Source organism: Macrobrachium nipponense, chromosome 4, assembly GCF_015104395.2.
Source record: "Macrobrachium nipponense isolate FS-2020 chromosome 4, ASM1510439v2, whole genome shotgun sequence".
NCBI classification, from domain to species: Eukaryota; Metazoa; Arthropoda; class Malacostraca; order Decapoda; family Palaemonidae; genus Macrobrachium; species Macrobrachium nipponense.
The window spans coordinates 94,945,962-94,964,453 of NC_061100.1; the positions used below are offsets into that span (position 1 = coordinate 94,945,962).

An 18,492-nucleotide genomic window follows, 5' to 3' on the forward strand; every position below is an offset into this window, starting at 1 on the left:
AGCAAAAGCTCCTTAAAAGTTGAGAAAGTCTGTTAAATGACTCCCCTCTAGTTTCGCTGTTTCATTTCCCCTTTCCCGGTGACTTTTATTCTTCCTCCTTAAAGACATGAAGTCATTTTCGTTTGCATTTTACACAAACGCTGCTTTCTATACATAAGATTCTTCAAGATGTTGATAAATAGATGACAATAAACGCTCTGTAAGGTCTGTGGATGGGTATATATATGTATATACACACAGACTATATATAATTAATATATATATATATATGATATATATATATATATATATTATATACATATATATATATATATATTATATATATATATATATATATATATATATAATATATATATATATATCCTTTACGTGAAAAACGAAAATGAAAACCAGGTGTAATGAAATGTGTAATTATTGAATAACTGCGTTCGCGCCCAAGTACAGGTATATTATTATCGAGAAAAATTCCTTCGGTTAAGCATATATGAAAATATAATTCCGAGGTAGAGCGAATTAGATATTAAAGGACATGGTTAGCTCGATATATGTATATGAATCACGGTAAATGTGATATGACTTATATATATATTAATATATATATAATATATATATATATATATATATATATATATATATATATATATATATATATATATATATATAATCTTTACGTGAAAACGAAATGAAAACCAGGTGTAATGAAATGTGTAATTATTGAATAACTGTTGTACTGAGATGAAAGAGTCCTATAGGAACAAATAATTCAATACAGAAACGTTTGAAATCATGATATCACCAGCTCGCACGACAAGAGTGCATTTGAAAAAAAAATCCAAGTCATGTCTTTCATCAGTCAGCAAAAAAGAAAGAAAAAAAACATCCATAGGACTACGAAAATCTAATGCCACCTTCTAGTCTATGCCTATAGGCGGGCTTTTACCCCATCTTAAGACGTGATATTTTTCTTATTTTCAGTTAGGCCTACCATGCTCATCGATAATCTTTCTTATTAAGGCCCCAAGTTACCATTCGAAGATTAACAGCCTTTCTTAACTTCATAAAAAAAAATATTCCCGAAAATTAGGTGGAGTTCTGTAGCCAGATTGAAATGAAATATATTAAGGAAATATATACTTTTGTTGGCACAACTGAATATTAGTTTCATAGCTGTGAAAAATATTGACCGCAATAGAATTACACATAGTTTTTTTCTCATATGAATGTTTTTCTATATACGCTATTTGCATACCAATTTAATTTTCTAGTAGAGTGATTCCACACTAAGTTAGCCAAGGAAAAACAGCAAAATACAAGAAACCTCTCTCTCTCTCTCTCTCTCTCTCTCTCTCTCTCTCTCTCTCTCTCTCGAACACCCTCTTCCTTGAAGTAAAAGACTACATGTATCATACATAAGTCACATTCTATAACAGAAGCGAAATCGAAAACCTTAGTTAAATGATTTTTCTCATAATGTGTAGCCGACGGGAGTAGCACAGAAAAACACCACTTATTCTACGAACTGTGCTCGAGGAACTCTGCGCTAATAAATTAGGGCAAGTAAGCCCGCTAGCATATATACGTATAGCTGGTGGCCAAGGAAGCCCAGCTTTCTATAAGCGATCACTCTTGATGGAGCACATTCGACCTTCAACAGGAACAAATGGGCAAGATATTTGTTTTAGTTCTCTTCCTCCCAAATATTCTTTCAGCCATAGGGTTTCTTGACTAGTGAATATATGTAGGTCGAGAGACTATAGTTTTTGTGAAGGATATTTCTGTCTTTCAATAACCCAAACGAAAATATGTTTGGAGTGGTTGAGCCCTCCTGGTCTCGCAATGAAAACGGAAACTTTCTATGGACTGGGGAGGTTCTGTCAGAGGTCTCATTTTGTTACTGGTGATGGTTTGTGAAATTGCTCACCGATATGAAGAATTCTTTTTTAGATATTCCGTACTTATTATGAGGGAAATAACGGAGTAAACCTACAACCTAATGGAATTATGCACATAAAAGACTTAAACTATAAGAATAACTTCATTCTTCGCAAAAAAAAAATGATTGTAAATATCGATCATTATTGCTACTTTATTTAAATGGCGGAAAAAATAGTCAATTTTGAAGTTATATGAAAGATATTTCGAATCCTAATTTCTTACATTTCACCTGGAAATGTAATCCTTTGGAAATGAAATGAAAAACTTAATGCCACGTCGATCAAAGTTACAAGGACAAAGGAAATGAGATAGTTCTTCGAAGTTGAAAACACAGCTCCAGTTTGTTCGGGGACGAAAATCACAAAGCACCGCCATTTTCGCTGCATCGTTCTCGTGAGTAAAATCTTTCAGTTCCAGCAAAGGTCAATAATTCTGTTGATTTTAATTTATCTAAGTTCTTGTGCACCTGCGTCAGTACGCAGTTTTATGTCTAACACTAGAATTATTATGAATAATTCACTTGTAATAAAAAAAAAAACTTCACATCCGTCAAAGGACTATGAGAAAGGCTTTAATATATTAAAAACGAGCTTGGTCGCTCGCGCTATACTGCACTGGAACCCGGCGTTGCCCGTCATATCTCCCCTACCCTCCTGATCCCATACCTATCCCGCCCCCAACCCGGTTTGGACAAACAGGTTTGCAGGATGAGGGTGGATGTGTCATGTCTCCCTTACCTTCCTGATCCGGTACTAACTCCGCCCCCACCCGGGGTGGACAAACAAAAACCACTCCATTTTAATTAGTAGACAAAGATAAGTACGATATTTAATTTTTGATATGAAAGTTTACTGATACCTCTGCAGTGGAGATACCCCTAATCAAACGACAGTATCGTTACTCATTGGATGTTTCAAACTTCAGAGGAAGCACTAATTTAATGGATCAGTCACATAACTGTCTCTTCAAACTGTACAGTGCATTAAAGTATTACTATATACTTTTTTTAGATATCTGCATTTGAGATCTACTGAATTTTTGCTGTTTGAAAATCATTATTGAAATGATTGATTATTTTCCTTTTTCTTTTTCTTAATATGTCGGTGATATGTAAAGAAGGAGAGCATTTATTCAGCTCCCAATGCATTTCTCAAAGTGTTCTCAAGAACAGAAATTATAACTCGATAAAAGGAGGAGTAATTTTCCTCATAATGATAAGAATTTGATTTTTGAATTTCCTTTTTATTTCTGTTTCCGTTTACATAATACAAAGGAGCAGAAACTAGCAATGGTTTGAGAGACGAAAACAAACGAAAAAGTAAGAAAAAAAATCAACGATGAAGATCAGGAGGACCCAGAAGAGAGCATACAAACTATTCTGGGCCCTGTAAGAGAGAGGAGGGACGAGGCAGAGAACAATAAAGACAGGTTTTATGCTGAGAAACATCACTTCGATCAGCAAGGGTGACTATTCCTGACGCTGAAAAGCCGGAGGATAAGTCGACGACAGGAGGGCGGGTAGATGTTGAAAGCCTTCTTTCTCACATCTTATTTACGGCCTCCTTATTTTTTGGCTTCGGCAGGCATGTTGGGTAGGCCAAGACTGCTGCTATGTCCAGAAAGCAATGTTTAAATGACCGTAAACACTGTTATATTTTTTCCTAAAATGAGATGTCGCTTACAAAGTACCGCTTCTGGGTGGAAGAATGGAAGAATCCGAGGGAGTATTCTCTGCTTCTCTTAATTAGTTATCTAATCCCAGGTATTTCTGAGCCTGTCATATGGTTCTTTTCTATCATTACTAAGCTAACATTATATGGATAGAAGGGCTGCAAGCTGGAATTTACATGGTTACAAACTACGAAAATCGCCTAATTCATACAAAGCGAAACCAAATCTTAATTCAAGTATCAGAGGAGAATGAGGCAGTGACCCTCCATCCTCTTGCTGTATCTTTAGTGAGAGATGCTCAGCTGATTAACTTATTATGTAAATGCACAGCATATTGAAAATGATATTTACAAGGTGCCCCTCAATTCTGTGATATATTTGAGCAATCCCGCTTACGTCACACAATGCTATAGCTAATGCTGCTGATACAAACTTTTTCTAATGCTGCTTTAAGCAGCTGAAAGCGCTGCTGTGCTATGGAATCTAGTACTAAAGGAGCTGAAAATGATGCTAAAGCAAGTGCTGCTGACGCGGATAAACCTCGAACCGGGATTTCTCTAGAAAATTCTTCCGCTGGCCACAGCAAGGAGCATTGCACGACTTCTGGTATCCGATGAAAGCAGCTGCTTAGCTGTTGCTGCTTGTTGGGCTGCATTTGCTAATGATGTCAATGGCTACTAAGGCTGATGCACCAAAATTGGGCTGCTGCTGATGGCACAAATGCTGATGCCGGTGCTCATACAGCATTTGCAGCTGATTGTACTGCTAATAATACTATTTCTCTGCTAAATCCTAATGCTAAAGATGCTGATACATATGTTGCTTCTGGTGGTGCTAATATTAATGATGGCACATATAGTGCTGCAGTGCTGCTTCTAATTCTGTTACTGTTCTAGTTAGTAGTGATGCTTCTGATAACACTACTAATTCTGCTGCTGCAACCGCTAATAATAATTAATGCTGCTGCTAGATGTAATTTTTCTCTCCTAACGCTGCTAAATCTGTTGTAATTAGCCTACTACTGACACTCATGATGCTCGTACCACCACTTTAATCCCGTTATTACTGCTGGTACTGGTAATACTGCTTGCCCTGGCTTCTTGTTGCTAAAGCTAATGCTGCTACTGGTAGATCTGGCTCCTTTTCCTGGTGGTCTTGCTTATCTCCTGATCAAGTTGCTGCTGTAAAGATGATAGCCTCTAAGTTAAAGATGATGCTTTCAATGTTGTTGCTGCTGCAAATGTTGTGGTGACATACAAAGCTCCTGCTCATGTTCGTTGTTTATATTGCTGTTGCCTCTGCTTCTTATTAGGGCTTCTGCTTATGCGGTGCTGATGTTGCTCATATTGTTGTTAATGCTCTTCTAAGCTATTAAAAGCTCTAATGTAGTTTCAGTTTCGCATTTCTCTTTCAATATATTTTTAGCATGGAAAAGGATTTTACTCTAAAGACATCAGAATTCATGCAAAGACCCTTAATCTTCTCAGTTTCCTTTAGGAAGGGACAGATCGTCATCATTTTAGAATGTCTGTGATTGAAAACACAGCTGGATATCTCCTCCATTTTTAGAGTCACTTCAGAAGTCGCGATACGAATCCTCCCTTTCACTTGATCTCCGCGCATCGTTCATTATTCTGAAACCTCAGCTCTCCCACTTTCATTTCATCTCCTGAATATTCAGCTCCATTTTACCCACTGCATATTCAGCAGGGCACATACATGCGATAAGAAAGCCATGAGAATTCTAACCTCGAAATTCATCACTGATACAGATTACTTCTCCCAGGACTTCCTGTCCGTGGGATTCCCTGCAGAGCAAATAGCAATTTTGTTCGGGGAACTTTGGTCACAAGGAGATCATTCAGGAGCTGGCAATATCTCTGGAGCCAGAGAGGAAAAATAGGACGACTCCGATGATCATTTCAGCTCTTTTATAAGCCAAGAGTTGTTAGTTGACGCTGAGATGTCACTTAACGCTTTTCTTGTTCTTTTTTCTTTGTTTATTGTATTAATAACGGAATATACTTTATTCGATTTGCCACTGTTTCTACTGTAAATACTGCTGCTGCTTAAGCTGCTAATGATTTAATTTTGCTGCTAATGCTCCTACTGAAAATGATGCCAATGCTGTTTGTGGCTCTGCTATATGCTGCTGCTGCTAATGAAGATGCAGCTGCTTCTAATGTTGAATATGCTATTATTACTATTATTATTATTATTATTATTATTATTATTATTATTATTATTATTATTATCTGGAAAAAACTCTCTATCACGAGAGTATATATAATATTCTAAGGGGTCCACAATAATAAAAAATGTTGCGAGTGCGTGTATAATTTTTAAAGCTCGTTACAAAAAGCTTTCGAACCCTTCCCTGGGTTCATCTTCAGTCCAAATGAACAATTACATACACTATGTACTGAGGTGAATTTAAAAAACAAACAAGAATCGTTGGAGATTGTTGACATAAACGAGCTAACGACCGGTGTCAACAGTCTCCAACGACTCTTGTTTGTTTTTTAAATTCACCTCAGTACATAGTGTATCTAATTGTTCATTTGGACTGAAGATGAACCCAGGGAAGGGTTCGAAAGCTTTTTGTAACGAGCTATAAAAATTATACACTGATTCGCAACTTTTTTTATTATTGTGGACTCCTTAGAAAATTATTATTATTATTATTATTATTATTATTATTATTATTATTATTATTATTATTATTATTATTATTATTACTATCCAAAAGATGAACTCTATTCATATGGAACAAGCCCAGATGGACCATTGACGTGAAATTCAAACTTCCAAAGAATAAGGTGTTCTTGAGAAAGAAATAACAGAATGCAATGGGAAATACAGAAAGAAAGAAGAGATCACTTATTAAGAGAATAATATTGTTATAAATGAATAAAAATTAAAATGTACCTAAATGAGTAAAATAGAAGGAGAAATGTATTAGGTTAGTAATGCATTGCATCTGCTCTTGAACTTCTGAAGAAGTTCCAATTGCACGGCATCCTCAGGGAGGCTGTTCCACAGTGCAACGGTGAGGGGAACAAAGGACCTCTGGAACTGAAAAGTTCGACAGTGATGTACATTCACCACATATTGGTGCTGCTGCTGCTCAGCAAATCTGGTCGTCTTGGCAGGAAGAGGGGATGAGCGATCAGTTGTGAATGCGAAAGACCTCTGTCAAAATGAAGCAGGAAAAACTGAGAAATACTGCTGATAACGCTGTTGCTTCTCCTGCTGCCTCTGCTATTGCTTCTGCTAATGCTAGTAATGCTATCAGTAATGTTGTTGATTATACTGCTGTTGTTTCACATGTTACTCCTGCTAATGGTGCTGCTCATTCTGATGGTTTAGTTTTGTTATTCATATCTGCTCTGAAGTGAAGTATGATGAAATGACATTATTTGAAAGATGATTCATTTTTGCGAATTATTATACTAGTCTGTCGTCCTTCATTTGGACCATTTAACGACTGTCATTTTCTTTTGTCTCCTAATTCATTGAAAAATGAGCATTTACATGATGTTGATATGTAATGTTAAAGTACCTGAATGAAATGTATTTCGAGCTTAATAATGTTCACAAGCATTTCCATGGTGAAGCAGAACCAGAAGTGTTATTAATTTCTTTATTATGACACTTATCGCGAATACGCCCGTGTGTATTGCCTACCCAACTGCAATGTTCTGTGATAATTATTCGATGCTTATTATGTCAGTGATCCCAGTAATTATATCATTTACAATCATTCCAGTAAGGTAAATAATGCGGTATCTCAAAATGTCGTCCGGAATGATTTGATTAAACCCCATTTATAATTATCATTATGGCTATTAATTGTGTAAAATATGAAAAGAATAAATCCAGACATTTTCTTTGTTCGTCATATTCCTCATGAAGTCGTTGCCTTCTCTTACGACCATTCTATTCTTTAATGACCTCTTTCGGACATCCTTTTACCAAACTATTTTCTATATCTTCCTCTCCTTTTATTTATATTCTTCTATAGAGTGCTTTCTTTATTCTCTTTCTCTGGTTTCCTAGCATGCCATTTGCTTAAATATACAGCAGCCTTCTTCTTCTTCTTCTTCTTCTTCTTCTTCTTCTTCTTCTTCTTCTTCTTCTTCTTCTGTTTACTCAGAATCTCTGGCGTTATAAATCACAACACGACATAAATCTAATATATTCTCCCTCTCCATCTTCCGTTTTTGCACGAGGGCAAATCCCGAGAGGAAAACTTCATTGATTTTTTCTTGAATAGTAATTTTTATCCCATCAAGGGGAAGATAATACGAGTAATTATCATAATTAACCACTCTGGAAGAAAAAGAACTCATTTTTCCTTGTGACAAGAAAATGGTCTAAATTAATTACGAGATGAATTTTTGGGGATAAATTATTCATTAAAAAGACAATGTTGTAAAACAACATCCCTTCTTTTTATTCGCAAAGGAAATAATGTTTCTGTGACGTAGTAGTCAGGAAATGGAGGGTTTTCATTTTTATTTATACATAATTTGTATTTACGGGGCAAAGGAAGACAGATCCAACGAATTCTGAGGTACAGTAAAACGTATGAAAAGCTTTCTTGTCTGTACAAGTAACTCTGTAAACATATATTGAGAAATATGACAAACATATTATATGTATAATTATACATATTTGTATTTTTCAAGTATTTCAACATTAAGTTCTATTTCTAGAAGAGGGTGTCCACAAAGAGAAAACACAAGCGGTTGCTGTATTATTCACACGTTTGTGGCTAAATCTTGGATGATCCACAGCTGCAGAAAACGTCTAAAACACGTACAGACAAAGTAATGGGGACACCCTATTTAAATATATATATATATATATATATATATATATATATATATATATATATAATATATACATATGTATAGTTTGCATTTGAAGTAATAAAAGTCCACACTTATGAAAGAAGTATATTAAAAAATTCTTAAAAGACGGGAGCTGTCGTCTACTTGATCAGTAGACCTCTTCATCGTTATGGTGATATATATATATATATATATATATATATATATATAATATATATACGTATATATTATATATATATATCTATATATATCTATATATCTATATGTATATATATACATATATATATATATATATATATATATATATGTATGCATTTGAAGTAATAAAAGTCCACACTTATGAAAGAAGTATATTAAAAAATTCTTAAAAGACGGGAGCTGTCGTCTACTTGATCTGTAAGACCTCTTCATCGTTATGGTGATTTTTTATTATTATATATATATATATATATATATATATATATATATACGTTATATTATTTATTTTTATATATATATATATATATATATATATATCTATACATATATATCTATATGTATATATATACACACATATATAATATATATATATATATATATATATATATATATAATATAATGTATATGTATGCATTTGAAGTAATAAAAGTCCACACTTATGAAAAAAGTTTATTAAAAAATTCTTAAAAGACGGGAGCTTTCGTCTACTTGATCAGTAGACCTCTTCATCGTTATGGTGATTTTTTTTATTTATATATATATTATAATATATATATTATATACATATATATATATATAATATAATATATATATATATATATTTTATATATATATATATTAAACTATATATATAAATATAAATATTTATATATAGATATATACATATATATTTATGTATATATAATATATAATATATATATATATATATATATAATATATATATATATATAATATATATATAGTATATATATATATATTATATATATATATATATATATATATAACAGCATTATTTGCTGTACAGAAAACTCCGTTACGCCGAAGAAACTTCGGCGCATCTTTTAGTTAAAGTTTTCTTCATAATTAAGTTTTCTTTTCCGTGACGTCCCCTACTTCGGCTGCGATGCATAACAGAATGTGAGGCAGCGGAGAAAAGGCAGCTATCAGTTTTTAGCTTCAAGCCTTTGCTAGTTGGAGAGACAGCGTCTCCTTCTTAGGCCTGGAACATTAGAGGCATTAACGATTTTTATGAAAATAGTTCTTGATTAGTAACAGAGAGAGAGAGAGAGAGAGAGAGAGAGAGAGAGAGAGAGAGAGAGAGAGAGAGAGAGGTAGGGGGACTTAATGTTAGAAAGAGGAAACGAAGATTTTAAATATCTGTGAACATTTAAGAAAAATAGCGCAACAAATGAATATTTAAGAAAAATAGTGCAATAAATGGTATATACTGGTATTTATGGAAACTTGAATGCTCGATGTTTCTTCTTGAATGTTTAAAAGCTATAGAGAACAAATGCATGAGGGCACATGCTCAGTTTAAAGATCACTTATCACTCGACCTTTTGCAAAACTGGTTTATTTCTGTATATTCATTGGCTTCTAGAGCAAGTCTTGTCGGAATTACAAACATGATTCGTTCTCTGAATACCCATTGCTATAGTGATGAACCAAAATTCTGTCTCAATGTGTCAAGTTTACGAAGTCCCAGGACGGCAGCTAAACCTTTTAGTAAAGTATGATTCTTGGAGCATTTATATGAAACTTAAAAATTATCACCAACAACATCAGTGCAGTACTGAATTGTCATTCCAAAACAACAGTATTCTGAATGTCCTAATTAATGTAGCAACCAAATGTTGAAATATCACTAGAAGTAACGAGACGCCTCTTTTGTTTATCTGTCAGGAACCTCTTGCGTTAAGAAAAGCCGATTAAAATACTCAAGTGGAACCCAGTCGCCATTATGATTCTTCTAAATAAACGAAAAATAAACAAGCAAATAGTTATTAATATTTCAGGTAAACTATTTAGCTGTGAATCCTCTTTGATAATAAATTCACTGATCATTATGCCACTGGACTCGTTAATTTCTTCAACTATACTTTTAAATTTCCTTGACGTTGACATATTCGCAGGAAGGAATCAGTGTGGTGATATCTTTTGGTCCCGAATGGAATAGCAGTGAATCCTAGAATAACAAATGCACATTCTCCAGTTCCAGTTCAGTAGGAAATAAACTGATACCTGATAATGAAATACTAGATATCTTGTGGGTTTGAGTATTTGGTATAATGTCACACAAAAGACAGGACATTTGTCAAGATATAACGCCCACAAAAAAATAAGACAAAAAAAAAAAATGCTACACCATTGATTTAAACATCCTACATCTTGTGCAAAGCTTCACTTGACTTGACAAGCTTCCCAAACAATTAGCAAAAATGTATTTGTGATAAAATAGACAAATTAATTTTCTTTGTTACACCGCATAACCGACAAAGATTATAAATTTTGTCTTTAAACTCCATATTTGGAGAATAATCTGCTAGTACCGATAAAATCTTTAATACAACTGCTCGCCCTCCCTCTCTTTGCTGGATATTATATACTATTTTTACTTTAATAACTTTCATAACCATATCCATAATCATATGTTAGCAGAATTTCACAGGCTTCCACCATATTATTATGACGTTCATTGCAAATAAACAGAGGCACATTCCCAATACAGCTGTAATGATCCCTGGTAATAGTATGTATAATATCCTTAATAACATATTTAAATACGCAATTTATAGTCCCTACGTCTGGCACATGATGTGTCATCCAAAATTAACCATAAAATAATTAATTTAATCCCTAATTTTGTCGTCAGTGTCATTACTGCTGTCATTATTTTTACGACTCTCATCATTATCATATTATTATTATTATTATCATAACTATAATTATTATTATAATGCTTAAGGTCTGAGGGGAAAAAAGTCCGAGCAATTCTTTGCCTCTCTAGATTCCCCTCCAAGTCCCTTCTTCTGCTGAGAACATTCTGCGCCTGAATTATCTTCCTGGTTCTGAGAGAAATGATTTTCACGGTTGCGTATTTTAGTTCTCGGTCCTCGCCGCCTTTTGAAAATAGCCATTCAGACCTCTCTCTCTCTCTCTCTCTCTCTCTCTTTTTCCTCCTATCTCTACTTTTGGTGCATTTTTTACATTTTTGTTTTTGTTCATTCTTTCCACTCTCTTGACTACTGGGAAAGACTACAATTTTTTAAATTATATAGTCTAGAAAGGAGAAGAGAACGCTACATGATAATACAGGCATGGAAACAGATAGAAGGAATTGCCGAAAACATCGTGGAGCTAAAAATATCAGAAAGAGCAATAAGCAGAGGCAGATTAATAGTGCCCAAAACTATACCAGGAAAACTAAGGGAAGCGCACAGGACATTAATCCACTACGCACCAGCATCGACAATGCAGCGTCTATTCAATGCGTTGCCAGCTCATCTGAGGAATATATCAGGAGTGAGCGGAGATTTGTCTAAGAATAAGCTCGACAAATATCTAAGCTGCATCCCAGACCATCCAAGATTGGAAGATGAAAAATATACCGGAAGATGCATTAGCAATTCTTAGGTAGACATTAGAGGTGCCTCACACTGAGGGACCTGGGGCAATCCGAACAAGATGTAAGGTCTGTAAGGTAAGGTAAGTTATTCATTCATTTTATCACATTCTTCATTTGATCTCGCTTTTGTGAAGTTTTTATCTTCGACTGTTTTTTCCATCATCTTTCGGTTACGTAACAATACAAACACATAAGGACAGATTTAAGATTCTGACTGAAAATTCGCTGTTCTTGAGTGGCTTCAGTCGAGATCAGTATAAGATATTACAACAATTACAAGCTCTGGGAGAATGAAAATGCCTTTACTTTGTGAAAATGAAAACCGTGAAAATTCAATGAGTTTCTTCTGGACAATGAAAAGTGTTCTCTCCTAAATGAAACAATTATGAGGCATCTTTTCTCTTTCTCTTCAAAGGAGCAGACAGAGCGACTACAAATAGTTGAAGTATCAGCCTTCATTCAGATTCAATTTATATTTATATAGTGGAGGCAAATGAATAACCGAAAAATATCCGAAGATATCATGATTGTGTATATTTATGCTTACGCACACACGCACGCACATACATAGATACATACACACACACACACACACACACACACACACATATATATATATATATATATATATATATATTGTATATATATATCCATACATATAATACTACATGCAGACATAAATATAGACATATATACATGTATTATATATATATATATATATATATATATATATATATATATAATATATATATATTTGGACCCTATGCACAAACCAGAATTCATATATTGGTAATCCCCTGAAAACTATTACATTTATCTTTACAATCATTGATATGCCTTAGTAATACATTATTTGATTTCTTCTGCACCATTTGCTATCAATCTGTTTATTTTCTTCTTAATTAAGTTGATAGTTATTAAAACACGATACTAAAATTAAAGACAATAAATTTTAAACTATTTTACGTTTTGAAATTAAGTATAGAAATTTAGCAAGTCTAAAATATATTTAAAAATGGGTATTATTCTTTTACAAATACAAGGCATACAATGTATTCTCCTCAAGGTCACGTATTTCACACATATCTTTTTCATTTTTTCAAAATGTAAAAGCAGCATGCAAGTACTGAAAAGCAATTTTAATTTATACTTACGTTGTTGTATTCTAAGTGACTGCTTAACATATCCCCCCACAATTGTTTATCTTGTATCACAAGAGAAAAATTCAAAGAAGAAGAGTTCAAGGCTCCCGCTTCACTGTATCACCATGGCAACAACCATTAGGCTGGATAGCGCCAAATAACAAACAACACCAAACACCACGAAATTATTTCACCAATTTCTTTCTGAAGAGTTCCCAGGAATCTATCTTGCGTACAGGTAGAGAGAGAGAGAGAGAGAGAGAGAGAGAGAGAGAGAGAGAGAGAGAGAGCTGTGGAAATAGAAGTTAAATGTGTCAGATGAAAGAAGGAAGAATTATTCTGTTAAAACTCCAGAAAAGTGTCTACACAAAACAATGATTATTTGGTAAAATGTGGAAATAGTGAAAAGGAAAGTAATATGTAGGACTACTTTGTCACCTTGAGAAAGTGCACTTAGAATCCGTGAGCCTTTCTTTGAAAAGCGAAGTTTACATTGGGTAACATTTTAGCAATTAAAATCCATATTTTGTTTTTCCATCTTTCATGTCTTTTTTTTTTTATTTTGTTTCTGTTTTCTTTTCTTTGCACCAGAATTTCCAGAAAAAATTCTTTATTCAAATTCGTTGTCTGTGTTCGAGTAATTCGAGAAGAGGGAGTCCTTAAGTGAGGTTATCTCGGGAATGTCAGGCTTTGAAATGTACTGCTATCACACGAAAAGTTCCTGCGACTTGCAGAGAGCACCGTCATACAATTGAGTGACTTGAAGACGACTTGTTATATCAAGGTTATTTACAAAATATCAATTAAAAACATCACATCAATCACTTTCTCACTGAAAACGTTCAGTTTAGATGATAAGACGTTAAATATTTAAATAGACCCTTTGGATGAGATTGTTGGATACTCGCCGAGACAGCTGGAGGATGAGTGGGACAATATGAACAAAGAAAACCAGGGACACAGGAGACACCAGAAGAAGACCCTGTGGCAAACAAAATAAGATTTCGGGTTTGGGACCGCGAAGGAGGTCTGCTGAAGTAGTTACCAGCTCCATTTAGATAAAATTACAGTTCCTACATGTCTCATTCGTTATCGTTATGTGAATGATTGTATTGAGAACGGATAGCGGAAAAGATAACATTGTCACCTGCAATTTAGATTCATCTAATTAGAAGAGTCGCAGCACAGCCAGTTAAGTTTCTGTAAATGGTTTGTACCGATGCAAAGCGTTGGTGGATTGTTGGTTAATATACTCTGTCTTTCTCCCTGAACTACTGATTGACTACATTTGGCTCCGTGACGTCCGTTTTACTGGGGAGGTCAATAAGAACTGCTTCGTACTCGTCTGTGGAGACAGAAGCAGATGAAGATGGCGAAGTGGGTCACTTCCCCGACTTCCGAAGTGAGACTTGTGAAGAAGTAGTTTACAATGACGAAAAAGTTAAGTATACCATAGTTTCATCAGACCACTGAGCTGATGAACAGCTCTCCTAGGGCTGGCCCGAAGGATTAGATATTTTGACGTGGCTAGGAACCAATTGGTCACCTAGCAACGGGACCTACAGCTTATTGTGGGTTCCGAACCACATTATATCGAGAAATGAATTTCTATCACCAGAAATAAATTCCTCTGATTCCGCGTTGGCCCAGCCGAGAATCGAACTTCGGACCACCGGATTGGCAACCTGAAGTCGCCGCATCAGTCTGTCACTTCCAAATTTCCTGTCTGTTTTTCGGGAGAGCCAACCTAATTGTAGTTCAGCTATCAGCTGACTACGACCACAGAGGAGTTTGCACAATTACAGAAGACGGTTAATTCACTCTTCTTGAAAGATACCAAACATCTGAAAATCCGAGGAGCTACAACTTACTTCTGTCAGTGGCTATCGGAATAACTAGACTGAATAAGGCACTGCAGTAGAAATAAATAACAGAAATAATATAAAACAAAAATGTTAGCAGTCTTCACAAAGGCAGTTCTACCTACGCTTTGACAGACAGATGAAATAGAACCCTATTTTTTCCAATATTCCCAGAGTCAGCACAACATTCCAGCAAGTCCTAGTTTTTCTTTACACTGACTGCATAATGCTTTCAGCTGTATATCTAGATCGTGTTTCTCTCAAGTGAACTGAGATATTCCTGTCTAACAAAGAATGTCATAAATCTCATTATTTTTCATAAGCTACTGCACAAATTTGAAAAATATGTGTATGCCTTGCATATATTTAAAAATAATCTTTCCTGCCTAAGACAATTTAAACATACTAAAAAAGTAAAAAAAAAATTTTCCCAGCAGGCAATATTTATCAGACATTTTCAGGTTATACTGAGGTTTTATTCTTTTTTGTCTGTTCTGTATTATAAAAGAATGTTCTTTGGTTGGAGATGAGTCACAGACATTCACTTACTCAGGAGGCCCTGAGTATTATTTTAACCCCACGAATCCATATTATTTGTTTCATATCAACAATATATCCTGTAACTTACCATTATTGAGAGAATGAGAAAGTTCAGATATCTCAACTGAAAAAAAGGTGTTAGGAAAGGGTCCGCTCGAAACAAAAATTTAGGAAAAGAGGAATAAAAAGTCCAAAGAACTTTTGGTACGGTTAATTTAGTATGGACGTAGCGCCGGCATGTTTCGGTGACTCTAGTCTAGGGTTTAACCGATGACTTTTGCTCAAGTATTTTCCGTTTACGGTTTTACAGAGGCAGGCTTTCATACATTCGGCTCACAGGGAAAATTTCATGGAAAATCCATAGAAAAGGATACATAACTGTCTGACTTACATCGGCCACCAAGATCTACTCCTGAATCCTAAAATAAAGCATTTTTGCCATTTGAAGAGAATTTTCCAATTGAAATAAATTTCAAATCATACAAAAGATCTCACTCTGCCTAATCAGTTCTCTTTGTCTGTCGAAGCCCATTTTCCCTTTTAAAATATTCTTAAAAAATCAGTCACTTTGGATTTTTGTTTTCATTTTCAAACTGATGTCATCGCGAGGAGTTCGAAAAATTCAGATTTTTTTTAGTAGACTTGCATAATAGGAATGCGCCTCTCCCACATGTGTTTCATTCCTTTTTTTCAGTGTCTGGAATTTTCATTTCTTCTGAATGTGTCTTTTCCTTTTCCATATCACCAACAGATTATTCGGATTTATTTGACCGCGCGGCTCTTCAGCGAAGGCACTGGAAGCCAAAGAATTTCGTGAGTGAGTGTGAAATTTCCCCCCAGCAAGGGGGAAGGCCTTAGTGCTGGTTACATTAATCGCCATCTTTACACATAGATTGTAAACATTGACGAAGAAGATTCAGTCAATCTGAAGAGAAGAGCTGTCTCCTTTTGCTGAAGTTTGACTTCTGCTCCAAATATTGGTTTCTGTTGTTTTGTTTTTTTTTTTTTTTTTTTTTTATCTGATTCTCGACCCTACTCAGTCAGAAAAGGCGTTCTGCAGGGCCGCAGCGCATAGACTAATGCATGTTAGTTTGTTCTGTAAGCAGTACTACGCTTGTTATCGCTGGTGTAGTAGTCACAATATCGGTATCGGAATCTTTCATATATCTTTTTGTAACAATCTTGGCGCAAATCTCTTGAGGTTCGAAACGTCCCTAAGCCTACTAGAATTCGCATTTTTACTATAATGCAACCTGCACTCCAGTCTTCGTTTCATTTCATCTGCTTCATTTCCATTCAAATGCGTAAAGTCGTATTTTATTTAAAGCTACTCAGATTCTTTGGTCAATTCTGTTTCTAATCCTCTCAGTTTCTTGCTCTGATGTTTTAAAGCATCCCTCATTCACCTCATAAATATTCACGTTAGGCTTATAAAATCTCCAGCATTTTTTCATCTTTGTTAACCAGAGTTACATTATATGTCCCCCACTCCAGTTTTACATATCTCATGCCAAGAGTCTTGCGTAATCTATTTCTCAACATCGGATTGCATTCCATAGGTAATGCCTAGTAGTCTCAGCAGCTAGCTATTAAGAGAAAGACTTGAAATCTTGCTCTCAGTATTCATGGCAGTTTACAAATATGAATTTCTTACAGTGAGGTTGCCCTGAGATCTCCCTTTGACTCTTCACTCGAGATATTACAAATCGTAATTTTTTTTTTGAAAGCTTCTTCACGTACTTTTCATAGTTAGGTTGTCATCATCATCAATAAAACGAGCGACATTATTCCCATGTTCACCGGCTGTCAGCAATTTGAATTCCTCTATGGCTCATTATCTGCGGACTCAAACACCAGAGGATTCCCCATATCACTTACTTGCTCTTCTTGACCACATCACAGCGCTGCCGAAACGTGGAACTGTGGCCTCCGGTGCGGAAGTCCTGATGCACAACATAATCGTGGGAGGAAGTGCCATCTTCATTTTATGGTCTGCCACACCAAGTTTTTCCACACATTTTTCAGAGGTTTATCTTGGTCAGATATCATGTTACCTTTTATATTATATGATTCATGGGCCTATATTCTCGGTCAAATGCATATTCATATATCTGTTTACATATTACTGACTAAATAAAGAATGGTTGTTAACGCCGAATCACGAAGCAGGAGACGTCGAATGCAAAAGCCAACAGAGTGACAGCTTTAGGTTTCTAATTAAGGTAACTTCAATCTATCTAAAATCGTTTTAATCAATGTAAAAAGAGATAGTGATTAACTTGATAAGGGAAGTTTATAAGAGATGATCTTTAGACTGAAGGAAAGCATACATCATTTTATACACGTTAGGTGAGTTTGGAAGTCAGTGATGTGGACATGTGGCAGCACTGTCACATCAGCATAGGGAACATTCCATGCCGATATCAACACTGAATGTCTTTCCTATTTTACGGATGACTTCTTTCACTGCATCCATCTCTACAGAAATATGATCGATTATCTGATATGACGTCTGACTCAGGCGTCTTTTCGGAGATTCCAACTGATCCAAATGAGCTCTCGGCACTTTCCAGTCATCAATACACACATCACAGGTCCAATGTAGTTTTTGTAGGTTTTCACTTTACACCCCAGCAAGTCCGGCAAAATACTTTTTTGCCCATATAGCTACTACAAATTATATCTCTCCTTTCCCAGCCTCCACCGCCCACCTCCCCCCAACACTCATTTATTCATGCTCGTGTGGGGATAAGAGTGGTTTCACGGGTCGCCTGCTGCGAACACATTTGAAATATGGGAAGTCATCATTTGTTTCTCCTGAGTCTATACCAACAAAGGAAACTAAGAGTTCAGGCTCTTTTTACTTTAAGGCGTATTTT

The 18,492-nt window shown here is 35.1% G+C and overlaps 1 protein-coding gene across 1 annotated transcript in view; it reads right to left on the minus strand.

Moving 5' to 3' along the window:
- Positions 1–7,624: 7,624 nt before the first annotated feature.
- The window catches only part of LOC135211445 (uncharacterized G-patch domain protein DDB_G0278987-like), a 67,009-nt gene continuing 56,141 nt past the window's right edge, over positions 7,625–18,492 (minus strand). Inside the window, exon 3 of the mRNA XM_064244753.1 lies at positions 7,625–7,767. Coding sequence (XP_064100823.1) covers positions 7,625–7,767 — 143 coding nt within the window. The remainder of the gene's footprint in view (positions 7,768–18,492) is intronic.